The 22,675-nt window shown below is 40.6% G+C and overlaps 1 protein-coding gene across 2 annotated transcripts; it reads left to right on the forward strand.

Annotated features, from left to right (window-relative positions):
* Nucleotides 1-202: 202 nt before the first annotated feature.
* On the forward strand, nt 203-22,660 carry acsl2 (acyl-CoA synthetase long chain family member 2). 2 transcript variants are annotated; one of them, XM_061728912.1, is made up of 20 exons: nt 203-276; nt 11,170-11,420; nt 11,521-11,635; nt 12,776-12,840; nt 12,933-13,034; nt 16,173-16,272; nt 16,977-17,155; nt 17,275-17,307; nt 17,503-17,554; nt 17,711-17,784; nt 18,077-18,154; nt 18,235-18,369; nt 18,483-18,617; nt 20,674-20,842; nt 20,930-21,018; nt 21,108-21,224; nt 21,324-21,467; nt 21,573-21,674; nt 21,764-21,835; nt 21,931-22,660. In XM_061728912.1, exons 2-20 carry the CDS (start codon nt 11,172-11,174, stop codon nt 22,066-22,068), a joined length of 2,148 nt encoding a protein of 715 aa, XP_061584896.1. In that variant the 5' UTR covers nt 203-276; nt 11,170-11,171; the 3' UTR covers nt 22,069-22,660. The 2 variants fall into 2 exon arrangements, with proteins under 2 accessions (XP_061584896.1, XP_061584895.1); XM_061728911.1 differs by lacking the exon at nt 203-276 and adding an exon at nt 5,301-5,408.
* The last annotated feature ends 15 nt before the right edge of the window (nt 22,661-22,675 follow it).

The raw sequence follows: 22,675 nt of genomic DNA on the forward strand, positions 1-22,675 counted from the left end.
CCGCGTTACACCTACGGCGAAGGGTACGCGGCGACACGCACAGTACGATGCGCGTCGTCGCGTACCTACGCCGTATCTTACGGCGTAGGCTCTGCGTCGATTTAACACAGAACCATCATTCAGGCTTTAGATGACGTCATTTTACTTTGAAGGTCTTGAACGGAAACAAAAATGTCTATTCTCTGACTTGATGTGAGAAATAGATTGGGCTGGATTTTCAGAAACGGGGATCTTGCAGCGCAGTCAGGGGCAGCTTCGAGGCCTGCGTCTAACTAGGTAAGGCTGGTATGCTCTTTCTTACTTTAGGGTGAACACAGAGTGAGTTTGTTCATCTAAATGAACTCAAGGGGCTTATTACTCATCTTTTAAATAAGAAAAAGTTTTGCAGCAACTCGCCAGTTTCCAGAGTTTCATGCAGTCTTGAAGAATCAGCCTGGAAACTGCTTCATGAAGGAATGCGTTGCATTTAAATGCTGCAGTGATGAGGTCCGACTGTACTATTCATTTACTGATGTATCAGAGTATCAGTTAATAGGGGTGCAGTTTTCTGTAGAAAAAGGAAAATGTTATGGACTTTAGAAAAAAAAAGTGTTTCACTTTTTGCTGATCAAAGTTACAGCATACAAGTTTGATTCATTGGACTGCAAATCGGAAAAAAACTGAAACTTTATAGTTTAACGTTTTGTGAATACAAACTATAAACTTGCTTGACATACAAGTTAGTGAGAGTGCTTTTTACCATAATGTATCTGAGAACCAGTAAGATAATGCTGGAAATTAGTTATGTTTGTATGTATGTGTATATGTGTGTATATGTATATTCAGATACAGGTCATATATGTAGAAAAAAAAAAGTCTTTGTTGGATATTTTTTGGCACTTTTGCCAGTGAACATGTTGTATAAGTGTGCAATTTTTATGATATATTTTTATTTTTATGATTTTGTATCCTCATAAGTATTTTGTTAAATGTTATTAGGTGGGGGCTCCTCATAAGCCTACTGGCTTGCTCGCTCCTCCCTGCACAGTTTCTTTTAACTGCACTTATTTGTGTAATGTTATTTTTTTTATGTTATGTGCTAAATAAACTAAACTAAACTAAGTGCTATCAAGGTATGAAAATAATATTTCTGTGGTCAAATGCAAAATACCTAACTGTATAACTTTGCATAGATTTCCACAAAATGGGGAAAACTACACAAAGCATCAAACTATTTTTTTAAATTTAATTTAAACTAACATTTTTTACTGCTGAATTTAAATGTACATTGAACAAACTGACCTGTTACTTATGCAATAAAAGGTACAATTAAAAACCCAGTTCATATCATGTAGGTTTTCCCCAGTTCTCAGTAGACTGGTGCACAATCTTGTTAATGATACAAATGTTTTTTGTATCATTTTCCTAACGCTCATCCTTTCTAACAAAAAGTTGATTGGACAAAGGTGATGAGTACAACTTTTGAAGAGCAATATTATGTCTTTTTAAGTTTTCAAAGAAATGACTCCAGACGTATTGCAGAAAGGATAAGTGACAACACTTGAATCCACAATCCAACACTTGCTCCTGAGAACACACCTTTTTTTGCATCCTATACTACATTAATAACATCCAGGTGTAGCTATGCACTGTTTAATACTCCAAATTAGAAAAAAAAGATGCCATGTAAAAAGCTAATAAATAATTTCTATTTCATTTGACTTATTTCCTTGCAAAACACTTAAGCCCAATTTCTCCCCCCTCACCTTCATTTAATTGTTAATACACACCAATTTATGCATTTCAGCCCTGCAGCATATTTAAAAAACGCTTTCTGCAAGAATTACAAAGACATGCCTTCAGAAGAAGAGGGTATGGATACTGAACTGTCCTCAGGAGAGAATGTGGGAATAACATAAAAAACAATACAGATCCATAATGTTGCAAACGTCAGTGCTTGTTTCCGGGAGAAACAGGACAAAATAACTCAGAAATAGTTATTCGCTCTGTATCCTCAATACCAGGAGATCTTTCAAGTGTTTTGAGAAGGAACTGCAATCTTCAAAAGTATTCAAACTTTCCCTCGTCTGTACTTTTATTGGAATGCGCTGCAGATCTGAAATGCTTGGATCGATGTATTTGAACAAATTAGGTGAAGTTGACGAAGCAAAACATGAAGCGCATTATAAGGCCATTCTGTCTGCAATTAAATACAACCAAGATGCGAACATCCTTTATCCCATAGTGAAAAACATTTGCATGTGATGAGTCAAGTGAAAATCTAAGAATTATTATTATTTCTTTAATGTTACAACATAGATAAACTGAAAAAAAATCGCCAGGCAAATACTGTATTAATAATATCAGAAAAGCTTGTGTCCATTGGCTGTTACCGCTTTAGCTATACTAGATTTAATATTCTCTCTACAGATGATCATGAACCTGCCTGAGCTACAAACACACACACAAGTTAAATGCACACATACTACAAAAATTAGAAAAAAAGTCAGCTGTATCTGAGTTTAAATGGTATTTAAACACTCACCTGCACACACATATCCAGAAGAGTGATTGCTTTCTTCTATTGAGGTATTTGGTACGTGAAGAGAGCTGACCATGGCTAAGGACTAACACATGACCAGCTATCTTCTTCTTTGGATCATCGGTTACATCTCCTCTTCTTGAAGGCTTGTCTGGTTTGGTACCGAGCTATTTTTCTGTGTATTCTAGACAATATGAAACTGTAACGAGATACATTACATTTTGTGTGTGAGTCACATCAATCATTTTGAGGTGTATGTTTGAGGAAAGCAGAGGTAATGCCTGGATTATCATCAGACTTCATCAAATATCCGTCTCATAGTGTGAAGGTCCTTCATACAGTAATTCATTTTGGAGTTGTGAATCAAAGCTTGTATTGTGCCATTGTTTTTATTTTCATATTGCTTTAACAAAGGAATGTGTTTAGAAAACACCTTGAACCTTTTTTTTTTTTTAAATTGGAGGATAATAATTTAAAAAAAAGCTCTCTTCTTGTGTTACAGTACTAACCTCGCTCAGGCTGCTTTTATCCATATCTCATTATATCCTCCAACCTTGAATTTCTAGTTCTTCTCTTCCCATTTCAGTTGTTGCTTTGTTCGATATAAAATGATGTGCCCGGCAGCAAAGGAGACAGAATGTCTACAGATCCATCATAACCTAAGAAATTATCACCTCATCTTTCCAAGGTTTAATGTGGGTGAGAAAACAAAATCATTTTCAAAACAAGCCACATAAACAAACATTTAAAAAGTAAGTCAGAACATCTGAGCCACATCAGTGTACAGCATTGTTAGGTACGTTTTGTACGTAGACTAGATCAGTGGTCTCATCAATAAATCTAAATATGATTTCTGTTAATGAGTATGAATCAGCTGGTCCATGCACAGCTTGAAAATGAGGTAAATACACCCTAAAATGATTAACAACATAATGCCATATTACATTGTTTCACTATTTGTGTACAGTATGCAGCATGTACAGAGTGTTGCTGTCCTTGCTTTATTGTAACATTTTTTTTAACAATCGGAATATTCTGAATGTCCTGAATGCCGAAAAAGCCGATTCATCTTTGATACATTTTACCACACTTACCTTGGCCTTGCATCCGCGCTATCTTTTGTAACACCATGTAACCATGGTGAGAGCTGCTGCTTTCTGAAAGAACAAGCATCAGGCTGCTGCACATGAAGCAAAGTGTTGTTAATATCAGACATATTGTTTAAAAATGTGGGAGATTTACATTTGTTCAGTTACAAATGTGTGTGCCTTTTTTTTTTTTCTCAGTCGGCAAGGGTAAGTTATTTTGTCCTCAAACTCCTCTTGCTTCTTAATAATCTCTATGAATTATGTGGAAACACACTCAAAAAGAGCTCCTCATGACATAAAACTACATTTTGAAATATTTTTAAATGTAATTTTCAAACTTTATTTGAATGTTGAAGTATTGCTAAAGTAGCCTACAGAATGCATTTTTTTTTTACTTTAGTTTTCTTTTCTTTAGTGTTTTCCCTAAACATTTTCCAGAAGCCGACTTCATCCTTGTCTACATCTCATGCTCCTGCATCCCATATTATCAACCCGGTCAGTGGCTCTCCTTGACTTTTATCCCCCCAAGAGTTATACGTCTGACTTGCCAAACACTTGCTTGCAGGCCGCGCGTTGCCAACGGACTCCGAACATGCGGGAGATAAACGGAAGGCTGCTCAGATTGAACAGATGAGCTCCATTAAAGCGTGTATCTAAAAATTGTGCTGGTGACATGGAGTACAAGGGTTGATTCTATTATGTGATCTTTTGCTAAACCGAACTTGTTGTTTTGTTGCCTAAAACTAACTAAGCAGCAGCTAAAAATAAATAGTTTTTAAGTGCCCACTGCGTTGATCAAACGTGCTGCAGCAACCTGTCTTCCTACAAACCAATGAAATGCAACAGTTTTTGATAAAACTAGCCACAAAGAATTGATGGAGATAAAACAAGTAAAAACAAATATTTGAATATATGTGTGTGTGTGTGTGTGTGTGTGTGTGTGTGTGTGTGTGTGTGTGTGTGTGTGTGTGTGTGTGTGTGTGTGTGTGTGTGTGTGTGTGTGTGTGTGTGTGTGTGTTCATTATACATGGTATCTGACCACGTTGGGTTCATAAAGCACTGGCCTATCACTCTGGCATGTTTTAATCCAATGCTGCTTAGTTACCTAAAGTTAAAGGCCGAACACTTGAAGCTTGAGCTTTATTTATTTATTTAAAGGCATACATTTATTTTGAGGCATACATTTACATTCTTTTCTTACTTTTTCCTCTGAGAATCCAGATTGGTTCCAGGTGAATTTGAGAATTTGTGAAACAAGGAGTTTCCCAATTGTTCATTCTGTGTGCAGGAAGAGAGATCTTTCTCATTTATTCTACCTTCTTTACTCCGCTACAGGAAAAACTCTGTTGTTACCAAGTTTGTTTGAGTGTGTGTGTGTGTGTGACTGTGTTCATTCACTCTTCATTTGGGAATGGCAGCCAGAAAACACAGGCATCTTTCATGTTTTCTCTTCCGCTCTATTCCCCTCGCTACCCAACTGCGTCTCCGTCCCCCTTTTGATCAGACCACTTGCCTCTTTGGGCGCATGGAGCACGTGTAGAGTTTATTGCTACCACTGCTGCTGGCCTGCCAGTCCTATTGGGGAAAAAACATGGCCCCTCTCCTCCCCCATAAAGAGATCCCCCGTCTTTATGTCACCTCCTGCCGTTTTTCTGGGTCAGCCCTCTACATTCCTCGCCGCACCACAGAAGCTCTGTGTTCCACCCAGACCTTTCTCCCATTTAATATCATTTAGCAATCTGTTATCTGATGAATGTATTTGTTAGAGAAGACATTTCAGGTAATGCTGTCTCCAGTAGGTAAGTAAAAAGAGAGTTTCATTTAGCAGATTGAAGAGGGAACGGTTACAACATTCATTCATTTAAAGAACTCGTTTTGTTTGCCTGTAAACAGAAAATCATCTCTGCACACTGTTCTTGAATCAAAAGACCTGACTGCTTTTTTCATGATATTGGGCTTGAATAGAGCAGAACATTTAATTCATATTCCTGATTTTTAATTTGCCACAGCATTTCTTTTTGTTTCATCAGTTTTTAAAGTCACCTATTATTTTTTGGTGATTTCTCTAAAATTTAATCTGGCTGCTGATGAAGTAAAACTTTATATTAAAAGAAAAAGTTATAGGACTAGTTCAGATGTAGCTCTGCATTGATGCACTGAGTTTAGCAAAGACAAGACATTTTCTGATACTATTTCATCGCCGTTCAAAATGTATATTATGGATGTTGGAGACGTTTTCAGCACAGTCATCACAATACTTGATCTTCTTCGTACCAATATAAATTATATAATACAATATGCTCAAATGAATCACACTTTAAAAAATAACATTTTTGCTTAATGCTTACAATTTAATGGCATGAACCGTGCAAGTGTCAAAAACCTGCAGTACACATACAAGCAAATACCAGACATTTGAGAATAATACACTCTGAACTTCAAAAAATGAATTTCTGAAATAGTGAAAAAGCCTGGTTTCAAGAAAATTAGATTATTTTGCTAGTTTTTTAGAATTCTAGAATTCAAGAAAAATTTCCTGACCCCATCGTCAAAAAATGTTTTTGCTTCAAATAAGACAATTTGGACTATATTTAGAAACATTAAGCTTATTTCTAGAAGTGCTGTTTTTGAAGTGTTGAAATGAAAATGAAAGATGGATTTGTGAGGTCACAGTAACAGCTGAGACTTTCCGTGCAGGCCAAACACTGTTTCTGAGGAGAAGAATCCCAGCTGCTCAGCATGGTGGTAGAAGTATAATGAACCTTATTTAGTCATGAATGCTGGGGATTTTCTTATTGAGAATGTGAGGACAATACCTTCCAGGCCTCTCCTCAGTTACTGTTCACACATACAAATCTAAGTCACAGCAAGAAAGGTTCGGAAGTGGCATCAGCATAGTCCAGCCCATAGGAACCAGAGCAGAATGCAAAAACAGTGCAGTGGAAATGTTTTGTTTGCAGAGTGTGGGGGGGGGGGTTGCGGTGAGATCAATACTACATATGTTTGGGTGTATCTTATATGTCAGAACTAGCAAAAGGCTGAAACAGAGAAGCAAATGAGCTGGCCTGGTAATCTCTGCTGCAAGACACCAGGAGAAACACTGGATAAAGGAGAACATTTCTTGGAAAACTTCAAGGCTACAGGACACTTACTGCTGTTGAGGTCCAGATTTCAGCTCAGCCCTGCTACTTTGTCAGAGGTTGCCCCTGGAATAACGGCTTCCTCACAACATCCCTCTGCTGTCTCATGCAAAAGCTGCTCATCTGGAAGCGTAAAACCTCCTGTCACTGTTCCATGGGTGGCTGATCCGAAGAAAAGATCATAAAACATTTGAACACCACTGGATTTAAATCAAGAAAGTGATAAATGTTAATGATGACTAATATTTCGGACAATTTCTTTCACAATGTTGGCCTTCTCGGTACTCTTGTTCATCCACAATAGCAGGTGATGAGACTGTTCCCCGACCACAGGTTTGAGTGGTTTCATCTCCAGCTTCTCCAGTCCACATGCTCATTCAGTTTAATAAATCAGTATAGAGCCAGTTCATAACAAAGACAATCTCAGGGCATTTTACAGAAGAGCAAATGGGTTCAGAGGAAGTCCAGTTGAATAAAGTCCAGTTCAGTCCGAGTATAATCCTTTTATATTCCAATTAAATCCAATTCATTATGATCCAATTGAATCCAGTTCATACCAATTTTTCAGATGACTCGCATTCCCCCTCACATTTATGAGACTTTAGATAAAAGCATCTTCCAAATGGAAAAATAAACAAGTGAACAGTTATAGTTTATGGTGTGTTTAAAGTCATCCTGCTTTTGCCCCGAGCAGCTGACGTTTGGTTGCTTCAGGTGTCGTGGAAAACTTTAGACAGGACTTATTGAAACAGCTCTTGTGAGGAGCAGGTAATGGGCCTCATTAAAACCGTCCACGTTATAAGATCTTCATGTCGCCCACTCCAGCGTACATCAAATATCTAAAATGTAGTCCCGGCCAGTGGCGTCAATTCAGTGGAAGCTAAGGTATGGCAAGGTTACGAGTCACAGAACTTAACTAGAGTATCAATCAACACGTCCAGCAAATACTCATCATAGAAGTCTGCTATGTAGTTTATCTGTGTGGTCAAGAAAATTGGAACTTTTTCAAATGCAGTCTCGCTCACTGCAAAAACTCAAAATCTTACCAGGAATATTTGTCTTATTTCTAGTTAAAATGTCAAATTTTTAGTCAAAAAATCTCATTACACTTAAAACAAGAGTCATCACCAGAAAAAAATAACTAATTTGACAATTTCACCTGTTTCAAGTAAATTTTCACTTGAAATAAGTAGAAAAATCTGCCAGTGGAACAAGATTTATCTTCTCATTACAAGCAAAAAAATCTTGTTCCACTGGCAGATTTTTCCACTTATTTTAAGTGAAAATCTACTTGAAACAGGTGAGAATGGTTGTTTTTGAGTCTTGTCTTAAATGATATGAGATTTTTTTTGACTAAAAATTTGACATTTTAACTAAAAATAAGACAAATATTCTTGTTAAGATTTTGAGTTTTTACAGTGTATAATAACTAGTGAAATCCATCATGTTGTTCTGATTTGCATTTGTAGTTATTCTATATGTATTAAGTCATAGAATAATCAATACAAATGGACACAGAGTAATTCCATAAATGTATTTAAAAAACAAACATTTACATTTTCCCTTGAAGCCAAGGTGTGGCGGCTGCCATACCTTGCCATACCCAATTGACGCCCCTGGTCCCGGCCACTTCCAGGACCTCCACCTCTCGGACTCTGAATGCAGTGTCACAGATGTCCAGTGATCTGCCGTCAGCTTTGGCTTCTGGGTTGTCTTTGGAGTCGTTCTGACAAACATTGAATCACCCAGCTTTAGTGTGTGATGTGAGGCTTTTGGAATTTCTGTGGCAACAAATAGGGAGCATTCAAACACAAAGTTTGACCGTTATTACAGTTTCATTACAGATTGTTCATCACATGCCAGATTTTGCTCAGAACCAGTTTTGGTTTCTGGTTTACGCTCTTGTGTTTGTCGCCAGCTCTTAATAGCTCTCAGGCTCGTCTTTGGGTGTCTGCATGTGCAGGCCTGCAGAGTGCGTCAGCCCTTCTCTAACATGCCTGCTGTCGCGCTGTGAACCCGGATTTCTGCTGCTTTATAGCAGTGTCGTGTATGTGCTCTGTAGCAGGATGTCAGTTAATTTACACCAAACCTGCTGTTAATACGCCAGCACTCCTTTTGTAGCATGAACCTGTCCCAGCCCTCTAAATAGTAACGATAATTCAAATGAGATTGTAAAAGGTGACGTGCTGCAACATTTTTCTTTCTGAGCTGGAATTGGCACTGACTTGATGTGCGTTTCTCTCTCTTGGTATATTTTCACATGTGCTTGCCATTCCTTTTGTCTCATGTCTTTAGGGAGTAAAAGCTGGGAGCACAATGGTCCTTGTCTGAGCTTCGACAATGCCAATAATGAAAGGGAACAAGAGTGGAGGGACAAGTGGGGAGAGATGGAAATGGGGCTGCAGGAAGCTCTCTTCACAGCAGGCTGTCATTTGTTTTAGTCACATTTTATAAAACCCTTAATTTCCATTTATTTACCTACTCAAAGTCCTCAAGGGGATCGCCAGGTACTGTGTTGCTTCAGCGAGTAAAACGGAACAAAATAATAGGAACTAAATGGCTTCAGTTCACATAAGTTGCAGCTCAAGGAAGATTATAAATCTTTAGGGGACAAGTGTGGCATTGCTTTGCCCATGCAGGGAAGAGACACAGCGCAACATTGGCCTGGTGACAGAGGGAGGGAGGGAGGGAGGGAAGAGATGTCGCTCCTTCCTCCCCCTCTTCCCCGATTGGGCACTGGGGGAGAAAGTAGGTGAAAGGTTGAGGGGTATTCAGGGAGGGGGAGTCGGTGTGGGAGAGGAGACATCCATTCAGTAAGATGAATTCCTCTTTAAGAGGAAGTGATTGGTGGTTGGTGATGAAATGAGCAGTTTCTGGGAGACGTTCATGTGTGTGAATGCTACAAATCACATTCAAGTTCCTTCATCCCCTCCCTGTTTCTCAATGATTCATTCAGTTTTTTAAGAACGGTGAAGTCTGGCAGGGGCTGGACCAAGCCGCTCCACCTCCATCACCCCCATCACCCCATCTCAGGACCAGTCCCGCACTACTGTACTCACCCCAGGTCTGTTTCTCTCCCCCTGCCGGGTGAAAGAATGGAAGAACATGACTGAGAGTAACCTCAGCTCCTGTTTCTGTTGAACCAATCGTTCTTACTTCCTGGTGTCTCTCCACTCCCCATCACTCAACACTCCTCCCTTCACAGAGCCCAAGTCTTTTCTTCCCTTCTGTTTTCTGTGAGCGCTGCCAAGTCTGTGATTCAGCCTTCTAACCAGAGTCTTTGTCTGGATTATGCACTTTCACAAGTGGATTGTTTTGTTGGTTATGTTTAGTTTTTTTTGCTGCTGATTAGGAATGGGCGATATTTTACCGTTCACGATAAACCGTCAAAAAAATTCCTCACGATAAGAATTTGTCATCTCGCGGTAAAAACGATAAATTCCCGTTGATGATGTTTTTGTGTAAAGCTGATTTATGGTTCTGCATCAAATCCACGCACAACGTACGTGAAGGAAGGAAGGAAGGAAGGAAGGAAGGAAGGAAGGAAGGAAGGAAGGAAGGAAGGAAGGAAGGAAGGAAGGAAGGAAGGAAGGAAGGAAGGAAGGAAGGATGGAAGGATGGATGGATGGAAGGATGGAAGGAAGGGAAGAAGGAAGGAGAGAGCAGGAGGAAAGAAGGAAGGAAGGAAGGAAGGAGAGAGCAGGAGGAAAGAAGGAAAGAAGGAAGGAAGGAAGGAAGGAAGGAAGGAAGGAAGGAAGGAAGGAAGGAAGGAAGGAAGGAAGGAAGGAAGGAAGGAAGGGAGAAAAGAGGAAGGGAAGAAGGAAGGAGAGAGCAGGAGGAAAGAAGGAAGGAAGGGAAAAAAGAAGGAAGGAAGGAAGGAGGGAAGGAAGGAAGGAAGGAAATGAGCCTGAAAGAAAGAAAGAAAGAAAGAAAGAAAGAAAGAAAGAAAGAAAGAAAGAAAGAAATGAGCCACAAAGAAAGAAAGAAAAAAGGATAAATTCCCGTTGATGACGTTTTTGTGTAACAAACACAGATTTATAGTTACAAAGGTGGAGTTGAATTGGTATTTTTTTATCAACCTTTTTTTCGTTATCGGGATAAATGCCAGAAATTATCGTGATACATTTTTGAGTCCATACCGCCCATCCCTACTGCTGATATATATTGTATATATGAGCCAAATGAACAGAGCATGCATGGGGATGGTCCCTTGTAGGAAAACATGACATTAAGAAGAGTTGGGAGGAGCTCACAGCTCCAAGCAGATATCAGCGATACAAGGGTCACAATGAAATGTATCAGATTAAATGTCAAGAGTTTAAATGCACTTTGGATTTTATACATCTATGTGTGTGCAGTATCATCTTCTCATTTATCAGTGGATACGTTTCTTTTCACTCCCTGCATATCCTCTTCTCAGCTATGCATTTCCAGGAGTGGTTGCAGTCGCTTCGCTCCCACGCAGGCCTTCAAGGGTCTGAATCGGACGACCTGTGGAGCCTCCTGCCTTCTCGGCCTCTGCCCTCCTTCTCCCTGCCATCGCTGTCTCTTTCCACATCGTCCCTGCTGGGTTTCGGGGCACTGGCCTCCCTCACTGCATACTGGATGGTGACCCGTCCTCGGCCCCTGCGTTCTCCCTGCGATCTCCAAGCCCAGTCTGTCGCCGTTGGTGTGAGTGGATGATCGTGTCTGATTCCAGCGTTTGGAGCTGCATGAATGTCGCCAGCTTTGGAGAGCACCTAGTCCTGAGTAAAGACTGTGTTTGTTTCAGGGAGATCCCAGCTGCAGACGATCCGCTCTTCTGACAGACGACACTCTGCTGGAGTTTTACTATGACGATGTCAGGACGGCCTATGACTTGTTCCAGAGAGGCCTCAAGATCACAGGTGATGGAGGATGGACAGTTTATCTTCATTTAACGTGACAATTACAAACACATTTAAAGGGGACCTATTATGAAAAACACGTTTTTTCTTGCTTTAACATATATAAAGTGGTCTCCCCTCAGCCTGCCAACTCAGAGAAGGAGGAAAGCAACCAAATTCTGCAGTGTCTGTACAGCCGACCCGGATGAGCCGTCCAGTGTGATGCGGCTTCTACGAGCCGTTCAGATTCTGCTCCTGTCGTTACGTAACGACGGGAGCGATTTGTTTATTTGTTTATTAAAAAGGATCCCCATTAGTCTTCACCATGGGAAGACTATTCTTCCTGGGGTCCACACAAAGACATACAAAAGATGACAATAATCCAACTCAAAAAGGGTGAAAAACATTCACTACAATTCCTGAAATAATAAATTGAACCAAAAATAAAAGATTAAGTAAACAACCATCCACATCTTAAGTAGCAATATTTGCTATTATCACCAGATCTGTTCCACTTTTGAGCAAAATAGTTTGCAACGACTAGTATAAATATATTACATATCATAATATACTCATACATTATAATATACTCATACTTCTAAAGTATATATACACTCATAGCCTACAGTGATTTAGAATATATTTAATATTAAATGTATAATATATATAATATACATACAATTTGCACAATAATCACAATATATACCTATGACCGATCATGACTTCCTTCTGAACCTTCTGAATTTACACAGGTTGGCCTCCGATGCGTGAAACCACGTCCACAACTAACTCTGCCGGCCGGAGTTTCCGCCATTTTTCCGTAGTGGTGTATCGCGTCATTCAGGCAGCCAATCAGCACAGAGCCTCATTATCATAGCCTCCCCGCCCACTCAGAATCCCACATAGATAATGAGGTTAGAGAATGAGATGATAAAGACATGGCTCAGAGGCTGAATTTCTAATTTATTTAGCAAAAACAATCAAAAGCTTGTTTTTAAGACATTCAAGACCTGTTTAAAATAGGTATTAGATGCCATAATAGGTCCCCTTTAAAAGGAAAATGAATTTGCTCTGCTCTAAACAAAGCTCTTATCTTGTAAGATTCACGGGGAGTGTGCAACATAATTGTTGAGTCATTAACAGAAAACATTTGCTTTTCAGGACACGGCCCGTGTCTCGGCTTCAGGAAACCGGGTCAGCCCTACGAGTGGATCTCCTACTGTGAGGTTTGGAACATTTTTGGTCTGACACTTGGTAGGGCTGGTGTGTAGCACGTTAACCTGAACTGTGTGTTGACCGAGCATCCTCCACCTTTCAGGTGGCGCAGCAGGCACAGTGGATGGGCTGTGGCCTGATGGCCAAGGGCTGCCAGCCCAATCCAGAGCAATATATTGGGATATTTGCACAGAACAGACCTGAGGTAGGGACTCAACACCGTTCCTGTTGGTGGCAAATTTGGAGCATGAACTTCAGGAGTGTTACCCTTCACAGTAGGAATGGGCGATATTTTACCCAAAAAAATTCCCCACGATAAGAATTTGTCATCTTGCGGTAAAAATGATAAATTCCTGTTGATGATGTTTTTGTGTAAAGCTGATTTATGGTTCTGCGTTAAATCCACGTACAACGTACGTGAAGGAAGGAAGGAAGGAAGGAAGGAAGGAAGGAAGGAAGGAAGGAAGGAAGGAAGGGAGGGAGGGAGGGAGGGAGGGAGGGAGGGAGGGAAGGAAGGAAGGAAGGAAGGAAGGAAGGAAGGAAGGAAGGAAGGAAGGAAGGAAGGAAGGAAGGAAGGAAGGAAGAAAACAAGGAAGGGAGGAATGAAGGGAGGAATGAAGGAAGGAAGGAAGGAAGGAAGGAAGGAAGGAAGGAAGGAAGGAAGGAAGGAAGGAAGGAAGGAAGGGAGAAAACAAGGAAAGAAGGAAGGAAGGAAGGAAGGAAGGAAGAAAAGGGGAATGGAAGAAGGAAGGAGCGAGCAGGAGGAAAGAAGGAAGGAAGGAAGGAAGGAAGGAAGGAAGGAAGGAAGGAAGGAAGGAAGGAAGGAAGGAAGGAAGGAAGGAAGGAAGGGAGGGAGGGAGGGAGGGAGGAAGGAAGGAAGGAAGGAAGGAAGGAAGGAAGGAAGGAAGGAAGGAAGGAAGGAAGGAAGGAAGGAAGGAAGGAAGGAAGGGAGAAAACAAGGAAGGAAGGAAGGAAGGAAGGAAGGAAGGAAGGAAGGAAGGAAGGAAGGAAGGGAGAAAACAAGGAAAGAAGGAAGGAAGGAAGGAAGGAAGGAAGGAAGGAAGGAAGAAAAGGGGAATGGAAGAAGGAAGGAGCGAGCAGGAGGAAAGAAGAAAGGAAGGAAGGAAGGAAGGACAGAAGGAAATGAGCCTGAAAGAAAGAAAGAAAGAAAGAAAGAAAGAAAGAAAGAAAGAAAGAAAGAAAGAAAGAAAGAAAGAAAGAAAGAAAGAAAGAAAGAAAGAAAGAAAGAAAGAAAGAAAGAAAGAAAGAAAGAAAGAAAGAAAGAAAGAAAGAAAGAAATGAGCCAGAAAGAAAGAAAGAAAAAAGGATAAATTCCCGTTGATGACATTTTTGTGTAACAAACATGGCGGACATTAATAAAAGTCACATTTTTGCCCATGCGTTAAATCCAGTTTACACCTTGAAAATAAAAGAGGGAGAAATTGTTAGATTTACTTTGACTTTCACTCCTTTACAGATGGTTTGGGCAAAATATATTTTATTTTTCTTGTCAGCTTAGCTCCGTTTGTTGTCCTTCCTCTCCCATTTCAGACGGTAAAATGTTTGCCATTTAGCAGAAGAAATGTTGGTTTTTTCTTCTCACGAAGCGTGAAATATGACGTGTTTCAGTTGTTATTTTGTCCCATTCCTCTAGCAGACCTGCCCTAACATACAAACCGAGGCAGGATTGTTATTTCTGGTTTTAACAGTCTCCTCACGTCCTCTACTGGGGTCAGTTCAGGACCACTGGCGTCCAGTCCAGCTCCCTTACCCTTCTGTTCCTCAGCTAGACCTTTGTAGTATGTGCTCTTTTTTCTTCTTTGGTTTGTTGAAAAATGCATGATCATCCCTGGAAAATATGTTGTCTTGAAGGCAGTATAGGTCAGTTTTCCGCATTAATGCTGCTACCGCAGAAGCGTAAATGCACTTTACCAACCGTCACAGAGCCTGGCTTTATGATGTGTTGCTGATAATAGTCTGGACGGTCCTTTTTCAAGTACTTTTAGGTGACATTTGTGAATCTAGCACCGTATTTTATTACTTCACTATTCTTTTTCAAGGTAATTCAATGCCGATGAGGTTATGTCAGTTATTGGCGAATGATGTTTCAAGTGCAGTCTGAGGGATCAGAGATAATTTCCAGTTTAGGCTCGTTTTTCAAGCCTTCACACTCTTAAATTCCTCCCAATTCCTTTAATGATATTATGCACCGTGCTGTGAGAAATTTGCAAATCACTACAAAGTTTTCTTCAAAGAAAATTGCCCTTTCTTTTTTCTTTCTTACCTTTTTCAGTGATTTTTCTCACACTTTGATTCACTAAACTGATTCAAGATGATTCAAGAAACTTGAATCATCTTTGTTCTTAAAGATTCAGCCTTGCATGGATCCTTTTTTTTTAATTTTTAAATGAAATCATCATTACTATCACGCCCTGTTTAAAAGTTTTCGCTTACCCCCCTGACTACCACTAAATTGCCCCCACACACCCACTTTTTGGGGAATATTATGCAGGCCTGAGATGCAAAAATCAATGAATATTAACACCTGAAATGAAGTTGAGGAAAACATAAAACATCTTAAAGCGATCTTATTGTCGGCAAAGACATAAAATTCATAGTGAATGCAAAATAGCTTTTTGAAATATATGTGTATATATGTATTTTCTATATCTTAACTTCTCTTATTGTGGGTTCCAGTAATGGCCTCTGAGGTCAGATTCAAAGAGTCTGACTTCAGAAATCGTTTCACTTAGTGTGCTGGGGAGTTGCTTCAAGGATGAGTTGCTTCAAAATCATTGAAGGCTGAATGGGATTATTTATTTTCATGGCAAAATAAAATGAAAATAATATGGAGAAATGTGTTTTTTTGCTGGAGATACAGTTTTATCTCCATGGGGTTTTGTGAATAACCATCTCACCTTCAAAGCTCTGGCTTCTCTGTCTTGTCTGACTGAGGGTGTCCTTGCCTTCTATTCATATCAACAAAAACTGCTGGTGGTGAATCTGGGTCTCCAGGGTGGCATATAGAGCAGTGCATCTTCCTTCAAGCACACATTTTAAATATATCTGTCAGACAGCCACTATTTCTGTCGTTCCTTTGTTGACTTGTCTAATGAGAGGCTGAGAGCTCTGATGGAGCAGAAAATTACCTCAAATTTATAATCTACACACCGAATGCCATCTATTTAGAATATGGTGTTGTTTATTTTGTAATGGGAAATGCATGGAGGAGTAGATCATTATGCATAAGCTCTTAATATGAAATAACTGCCGCAAGTACACTTAACGGGTGAAGCGTGAGTGAGTCTAACAGCGCTGCTTTGTCGCTCTCTGCTGGCGGCAGTGGATCATTTCAGAGATCGCCTGCTACACCTACTCCATGGCGCTGGTGCCTCTGTACGACACCCTGGGGATGGAGGCGATGGTCCACATCCTCAACCTCGGTGAGAAAACCTCACCTAGAAACACCCACAATGGACTTCAACTCCAATAGGAATCACATTTTTTAGACTGAACCTAATGTCACACTGTGTGTTTAGTTGAGTCTTCGTGGATGATAATTTTAGGGAGACGGCATCACGAAGACTGTTTATATTTGCAACTGCAAGAAGGCAAATAAATACATGTAGGAAAATATAAGAATGACAGAGAGATGATAATTATGCATATCCAAGTGATTTGGAATAAATGTACACTGAATTGTTAGCTACAAATTCATTAATTTAAGATGAAACCAACAGAGGATTAAAAAGGGCTCATGTTCTCTCTCTCTTGTAAAATCTACATTTTTAATATAACTGTTGAAGACGGGGTAACTTTGATGTTTAGGGAACAGAGCAATTGAATGCACTTTACAGAAGTCATGAGAAAAGATAAAACAGTGACGATGCAGTGAAAAACATCAGTTCTGAAGGAGAGGAATTATAACTGTTTGACCCTCAGTGCAGTGCAATTACATGAAAAAAGACTGGTTTCTCTGAGAAGAAAAATAAAAAAATGCTTGAATTGGTTTTTTTATTTATTTATTTTTTTCCTATTGGCTATGAGGAAACAAAATCCAGCTTAAGGAGTTTGAAGGAAGGCTGTGTTCAGTACAAAACAAGTAATTCAACAAGTAATTTGACTGTGAAAATCCCTGTGTGTTTAGTTGAGATGAGAGTGGTGATCTGTGACCAGGAGCAGAAGGCAGCGCTTTTACTAGAGAGCAAGGAGAAAGGCTTGACTCCCAAGATTTCCTCCCTGGTTCTCATTACCGACTTCAGCCAAGCCTTTGCAGAGAGGGCGAAGAAGTGCGAGGTGGAGGTTTTGAAACTGGAGCAGCTCATGGTGAGTGGGGTGAAAACGCTCAATCACAATGCTGACTCCTTCAAATATGTTCCCTTTAATCAGACCGTCGGTGATGATGTGTAAATTGATGTGAACACTCCTCCTTGTGCACATCTCAGGCCCTGGGAAGGGAGAACCCCAGAGATCCTGTGGTGAGTTTACCGTCTCAGCTGCAACATGGCCACATCAAAACTGACCCATGTGAATACCTGCTCTCCCTCTAAATGCTGGTTTAAGGGCTCCATCGCTGCCCCTGTCCCACAAGATATCATTAGCACTCAATTGTAAACAGAGTTCGGAGGATGCTCCAGGTCATATCCTCTTTTTTTTTTTGCTGTCTGCTGCAGCCGCCCCAGCCTCAGGATCTGGCAGTGGTTTGCTTCACCAGTGGAACCACAGGTACCGTCTGATTTCAGATGTCTCTACATAATTATGCCTCATTCACTTCATAAGAGAAATGTCCCTCAGTACCCACTAACAACCTCTCTTTATGGCACCACTGTAGTTTCATTTGCTGTTCAGGGCACTGCTGTAATGTCTTGTTTATTTATCCAGGGAAACCCAAGGGAGCCATGATCACCCACGGCAACATCGCCTCCAATACTTCCTCTGTCATTAAGATCCTGGAGGTCTGTCTACACTTCCGCCTCCTTGTCTAATTGAGAACAGCCTTGCAACTACCATCACTTCCCATCTGCTTGTAGCTCAAACTTGTCCCCCTCCCTGCTGTGTCTAATGGTATGATTAATAGGGTATTTGATTGCCCCCGTCGCTGTGAGGTGCTTTAACTAATTGCCCCTGTCTAAAGATCCAGCTTCCTAACTGCTGCTGAAAAAGCAATGCGACATGTTTTATCGCCTGCAAAGCTCCTGTGTTATCTCTCTCTTGTGTTTTGCTTATATTTTTCTCATTTTCTTGGAGGGTTCGTTTGTGTTCCACAAAGAGGATGTGTCGATTTCTTACCTGCCACTTGCCCACATGTTCGAGAGGATGATTCAGGTAGTGGATCCAATCTTCATATGTCTTTGGTTTAGTTTTATTTGCTGATAAACCCTGAATGAAATCTCTGTCTATCACAGTTTTCACTGTTCAGCCAAGGATCCCGAGTAGGATTCTACCAAGGGGACATTTCTCTTCTTATGGATGACATGAAAACTCTCAAACCCACCTTCTTTCCTGTCGTGCCTCGCATACTCAATCGCATCTATGACAAGGTCTGTCAACGCACCCATCAATCGTCAGGTTGACGGTTGTATTCAGCGCTACGAACGCTGCCGTAATTATGTTACTTCCTCTTTTCTTGAAATTTTCACTGATTTGTATACAGATCATGGGTTCTTTGAGCTCCCCCTTTTGGCGGGCTCTGCTGCAATACGCTGTGAGGAGGAAGCAGGCGGAGCTCAGCAGCGGGATTGTGCGCAACAACAGCCTGTGGGACAAACTGGTGTTCAAAAAGATCCAGGTCAGTGACTGGAGCTTCCAGCTGGGACTCTGTCTGCATCACACTGGGGCTTTTCTCTTCACGTACGTTCTTTTTTTTAACCCTTGAGTAAATTAATTTAAAACTAAAATGAATCAAACAGAAACTTAACAAGGTGTTCTAATGGATTCAAGTTGTAGTTTTAACTTTTTTCTCTTTAAAAATGGCAAATTTCCTCCGTCTTCAACACGTGGGTACAGTCTTGTATACCCATTGGCGTTGAACGTGGCCTCAGTAGCACATTTGCACTCATACAACCCTTTATCATCACACTCTCACCTCCATGCTTCAGTCGCAGATCAATACATCTACCGTTGTGGTCTTGCTCAGATTCTTACTGAACGTTCTGTTTGCATGTGACCACACACTGTGTTTGGCAAAGCTTAATCTGCTTTTTGCCACAGAAGAAGCTGAAGAATCTCTCTTGAATATCATCTGTAGAGGCTGATAATAATAACACGATCTCACAGATTTTAAAGACTGATTCTCCTGGATAACCTCTGCGTCAAATGAGGAGCGGCAGTGCAAGGGTTTTTCAAAATGACTTTCTGTTTAATCTGTGTTTATTATTACTATACCGTAGCGTCACTTCTGAAGCTCCAAAACCAGACTTTTCATTTCCTCTGATTCTGTTAGAGGTGTCACCATGATGCAGGTATGAATGTAGGCCAAAAAAACCCTAAAACTTAGTAAGGTCTGGCTTTCCCTGATAATTTTAGAAATATTCATGCCGTTTTTATGTTTGAAATATTTACGTGTGTTTGTCAAGTTTATTGACTTATGCAAACCTGGAAAAATGTATTGGTACTCTTTCACTTAAGACAGAAAAACCCACAGTGATAACTGAAATATAGAAACTGACAAAATTCTTATTATATAGTAATAATTTACTGTCTGACTGACAATCGGACTATGCTTTTGAATTATGGTTCAACAGAACCATGAGAAAATAGGAAAACAACCTGAATGAAACTGGCCTTGACAAATTAGCTGGTACATCAAGAAAATATATCATAGTGACATTTTATTGGCATGTCTGTCATGATGTTCACTACACTGAACATGGACCAGAAAGCAAAGGAGAGACTCTGTCTGAGGAGAACAGAAAGAATATTACAGACAAACACGTTGAAGGTTAATGCTAAAAGACCGTCTCCACGCATCTCCACTGTGTTCCTGTGACTACAGTTTTAACTTTCATTCAGAGGTTTAGGGTTCACAGGACTGTAGCCAACACCAAGGTCAAGGGTCAGTGTCACATCGCAGCATCTGTCCCTGAGTCAAAGTGTACAACTGAGGAGGACTTCACTGTTGAAAGGAAATCATAAAAGAGCGAGTAAAATGCACATTAAAATAGATGAGAGAAAAATTTAGCTATTTGACAGATCCCACCAGTTCTATGTTCACAGACGCAAAAATGAAATGTCAAAGAAAAGAAGACTGAGCCTCCTCCATGTTTGTTATGTTCCGGACCTGCTTTGCTGTGTCTGGTCAGGGGGTCTTAAATCTGAGCAGGTACAATGAAACCCCGAACTGTCTTGACATTCTGGAGACAAATGTGCTCCCCAGTGTCAGAAAGCGTGGTCTTAGTATCAGGCCGTGGGTCCTCCTACAGGATAAGACCCAAAACGCAAGTCCAAGAATGACAAACATTGGACGATTCTGAAGTGTCTTTTTATTTGTCTCGATCTCAAAACTGTCAACCATCTGCGGCAAATGCTTAACCGTGCAGTCTGGAGAAGGAACCCCTCAGACATGGGACAGGGGGAGCAGTTTGCTCATGAGGAGGAGGAGTTGACTTTATAGTCGCCGCTGTCTTGTGGTACGCAGAGTACAGATGTATTTGTAACCCATGCAAATCCAAACTGTACAAGAAAAACTCACACAAGCGCCGCAAAAACAAAAACAAACAACTGAAAGATTCTGGCTTGGTGTGTCACCACAAATGGAAAACTGACTCGAAACTGGATTGAAAATGGATCCATTATAAGATGTTTTATATAAGAAATTCTGCATGAATTGGTGTTTTATGTTTCAGGCGAGTTTCGGAGGTAATCTACGGTTTGCCTTGACTGCCTCCGCACCCATCTCCTCCACGGTCTTGTCTTTCCTCAGAGCCTCTCTGGGCTGTATGATATTTGAGGGTTATGGACAAACAGAGTGCACTGGAGGCTGCACTTTCTCTATGCCAGGGGATGCGAGCACAGGTTAAAAAGTACAATTCATCTTTTTTCATTTGAAATACATGTATAAGTCGTTCTTCTCCTGAGCTAGTATATGAATGTCTCTTACAGGCCATGTTGGGCCTCCTTTACCCTGTGCCATGGTGAAGGTGGTGGACATCCCTGACATGAACTATTACGCTAAAAATGGAGAGGGCGAGGTGAGCTGGCATGTGAGCTGCATCCATACTTGACATGTGCTCAGACAACCTGGAATATGGTGACTGTTTACACTGCTTTGTCTTGTTAGATTTGCATCCGCGGGCCCAGTGTGTTCAAAGGCTATCTGAAGGACCCGGAGAATACGGCTGAGGCCCTGAAGAGCGACGGCTGGCTGCACACAGGAGACGTGGGCCAGTGGCTCCCAGTAAGATTCTGCAATAATCAGCTCTATGGGGAATAGACGTGCTAAGTAATGTCCTGCAAAAGAGAGCAAATGTTTGTGTTAACACATCTCTTGCATCAGAATGGCACCCTGCGAATCATCGATCGAAAGAAGCACATCTTCAAGTTGTGCCAGGGAGAGTACGTTGCTCCAGAGAAGATAGAAAATATCTACGCGCGTTCTGTTCCCGTGCTCCAGGTGTTCGTGCATGGAGATAGTTTACAGGTACATAATACAAAGGGATTTAATTCCATAAGCTGCAAGCAAACTATTTTCCAAGGTCTGAGCTGAATGTATTTTTATTTAACATCTTGTATTTCATGTCACCAGTCTTATGCCGTAGGAATAGTTGTGCCTGACAGAGAGGTTTTTGTTGACTGGGCTAAAGAGCGGGGTTTCGTTGGGTCCCACGAGGAGCTGTGCCAAAATCCTGTATGTTATATCCTTTTCTTTCTTTTAATTTTCATTCTTGTGGCAACTTCCAAATGGGTTTTAAACAACAAAAATATTGTCTTTAACAGGATGTAAAAAATGCAGTTTTAGAAGATCTGAGAGCTGTGGGGAAGGAAGCAGGGCTGAAGTCGTATGAACAGGTGAGCTGTCCGTTTCTCATCTCGGTTTCATTTACAAGATAAAGCAAAGTTTCCCGCAGTGAGAGGTTCTGCTGTCCCGCCTCTCTACACACCAGGTGAAGGATCTTTATTTGCATCCAGAGATGTTCAGCATCGCCAACGGCCTTCTCACTCCCACCCTGAAAAGCAGACGCGCCGACATCCGCAGAGTGTTTCAGGAACAGCTATCAAGCATGTACAAGACGATTTATTAACTCCAGACACTGAATGAGGGTCACTAGAGTCCACTACGGGATAGAACTGGAACCTGAAACAAGAACTACAATTCCTGCAGTGCAACAAGTCTACGGATGATCTATTTTGGTGTTAAATTGCTTTTCTGAGATTTTAACTGCTTTCCACATATGTTGCATAAGAAAAAAATGTAAATAACGTTTTTTTCTCCCCATATTTCTGTTAGAATATCACTTTTGTCCCTGTCACTAATTTAGCTTTATGATTAAGCAGATGTTTTAGAAACTCTCCGGGAAGTTGTTTAAAATGTAGAAAGAACAGTTGTTCAAAAGCCTCATTCAGAAACATGTTTAGACATTTACACTGCACTATTTTCCTGAGCGATATTTAAAGGGATTGTATCAAGTGTATGTGGGACAGTGTTTCTAATATAAATTGGCTTCTATTGTACAGTTGTTGAATGTTGTATCACCTTGACCTAACCTTTTTATGAACATTTTGATCCTAACTTTGTGATCACACATGCAAATATACTGTTTGGATTCAAACCATCATGATTAATGAGCATTTCAACCTGCAATGATCTGTGATAAATAAAGGATGAACCATCAACTCCTGCATCCCTGG

Source organism: Cololabis saira, chromosome 9, assembly GCF_033807715.1.
Source record: "Cololabis saira isolate AMF1-May2022 chromosome 9, fColSai1.1, whole genome shotgun sequence".
Classification (NCBI taxonomy): domain Eukaryota; kingdom Metazoa; phylum Chordata; class Actinopteri; order Beloniformes; family Belonidae; genus Cololabis; species Cololabis saira.

Excerpts from the sequence above, each read along its gene's own strand:
- acsl2 (XM_061728911.1), top strand. The coding sequence starts at position 5,363 with ATGTATTTGTTAGAGAAGACATTTCAGGTAATGCTGTCTCCAGTAG. Across the intron at positions 11,421-11,520 it reads CCCAGTCTGTCGCCGTTGGT|GGAGATCCCAGCTGCAGACG; the intron begins GTGAGTGGATGA and ends TGTTTGTTTCAG. Across the intron at positions 18,618-20,673 it reads TGGTGTTCAAAAAGATCCAG|GCGAGTTTCGGAGGTAATCT; the intron begins GTCAGTGACTGG and ends TTTATGTTTCAG.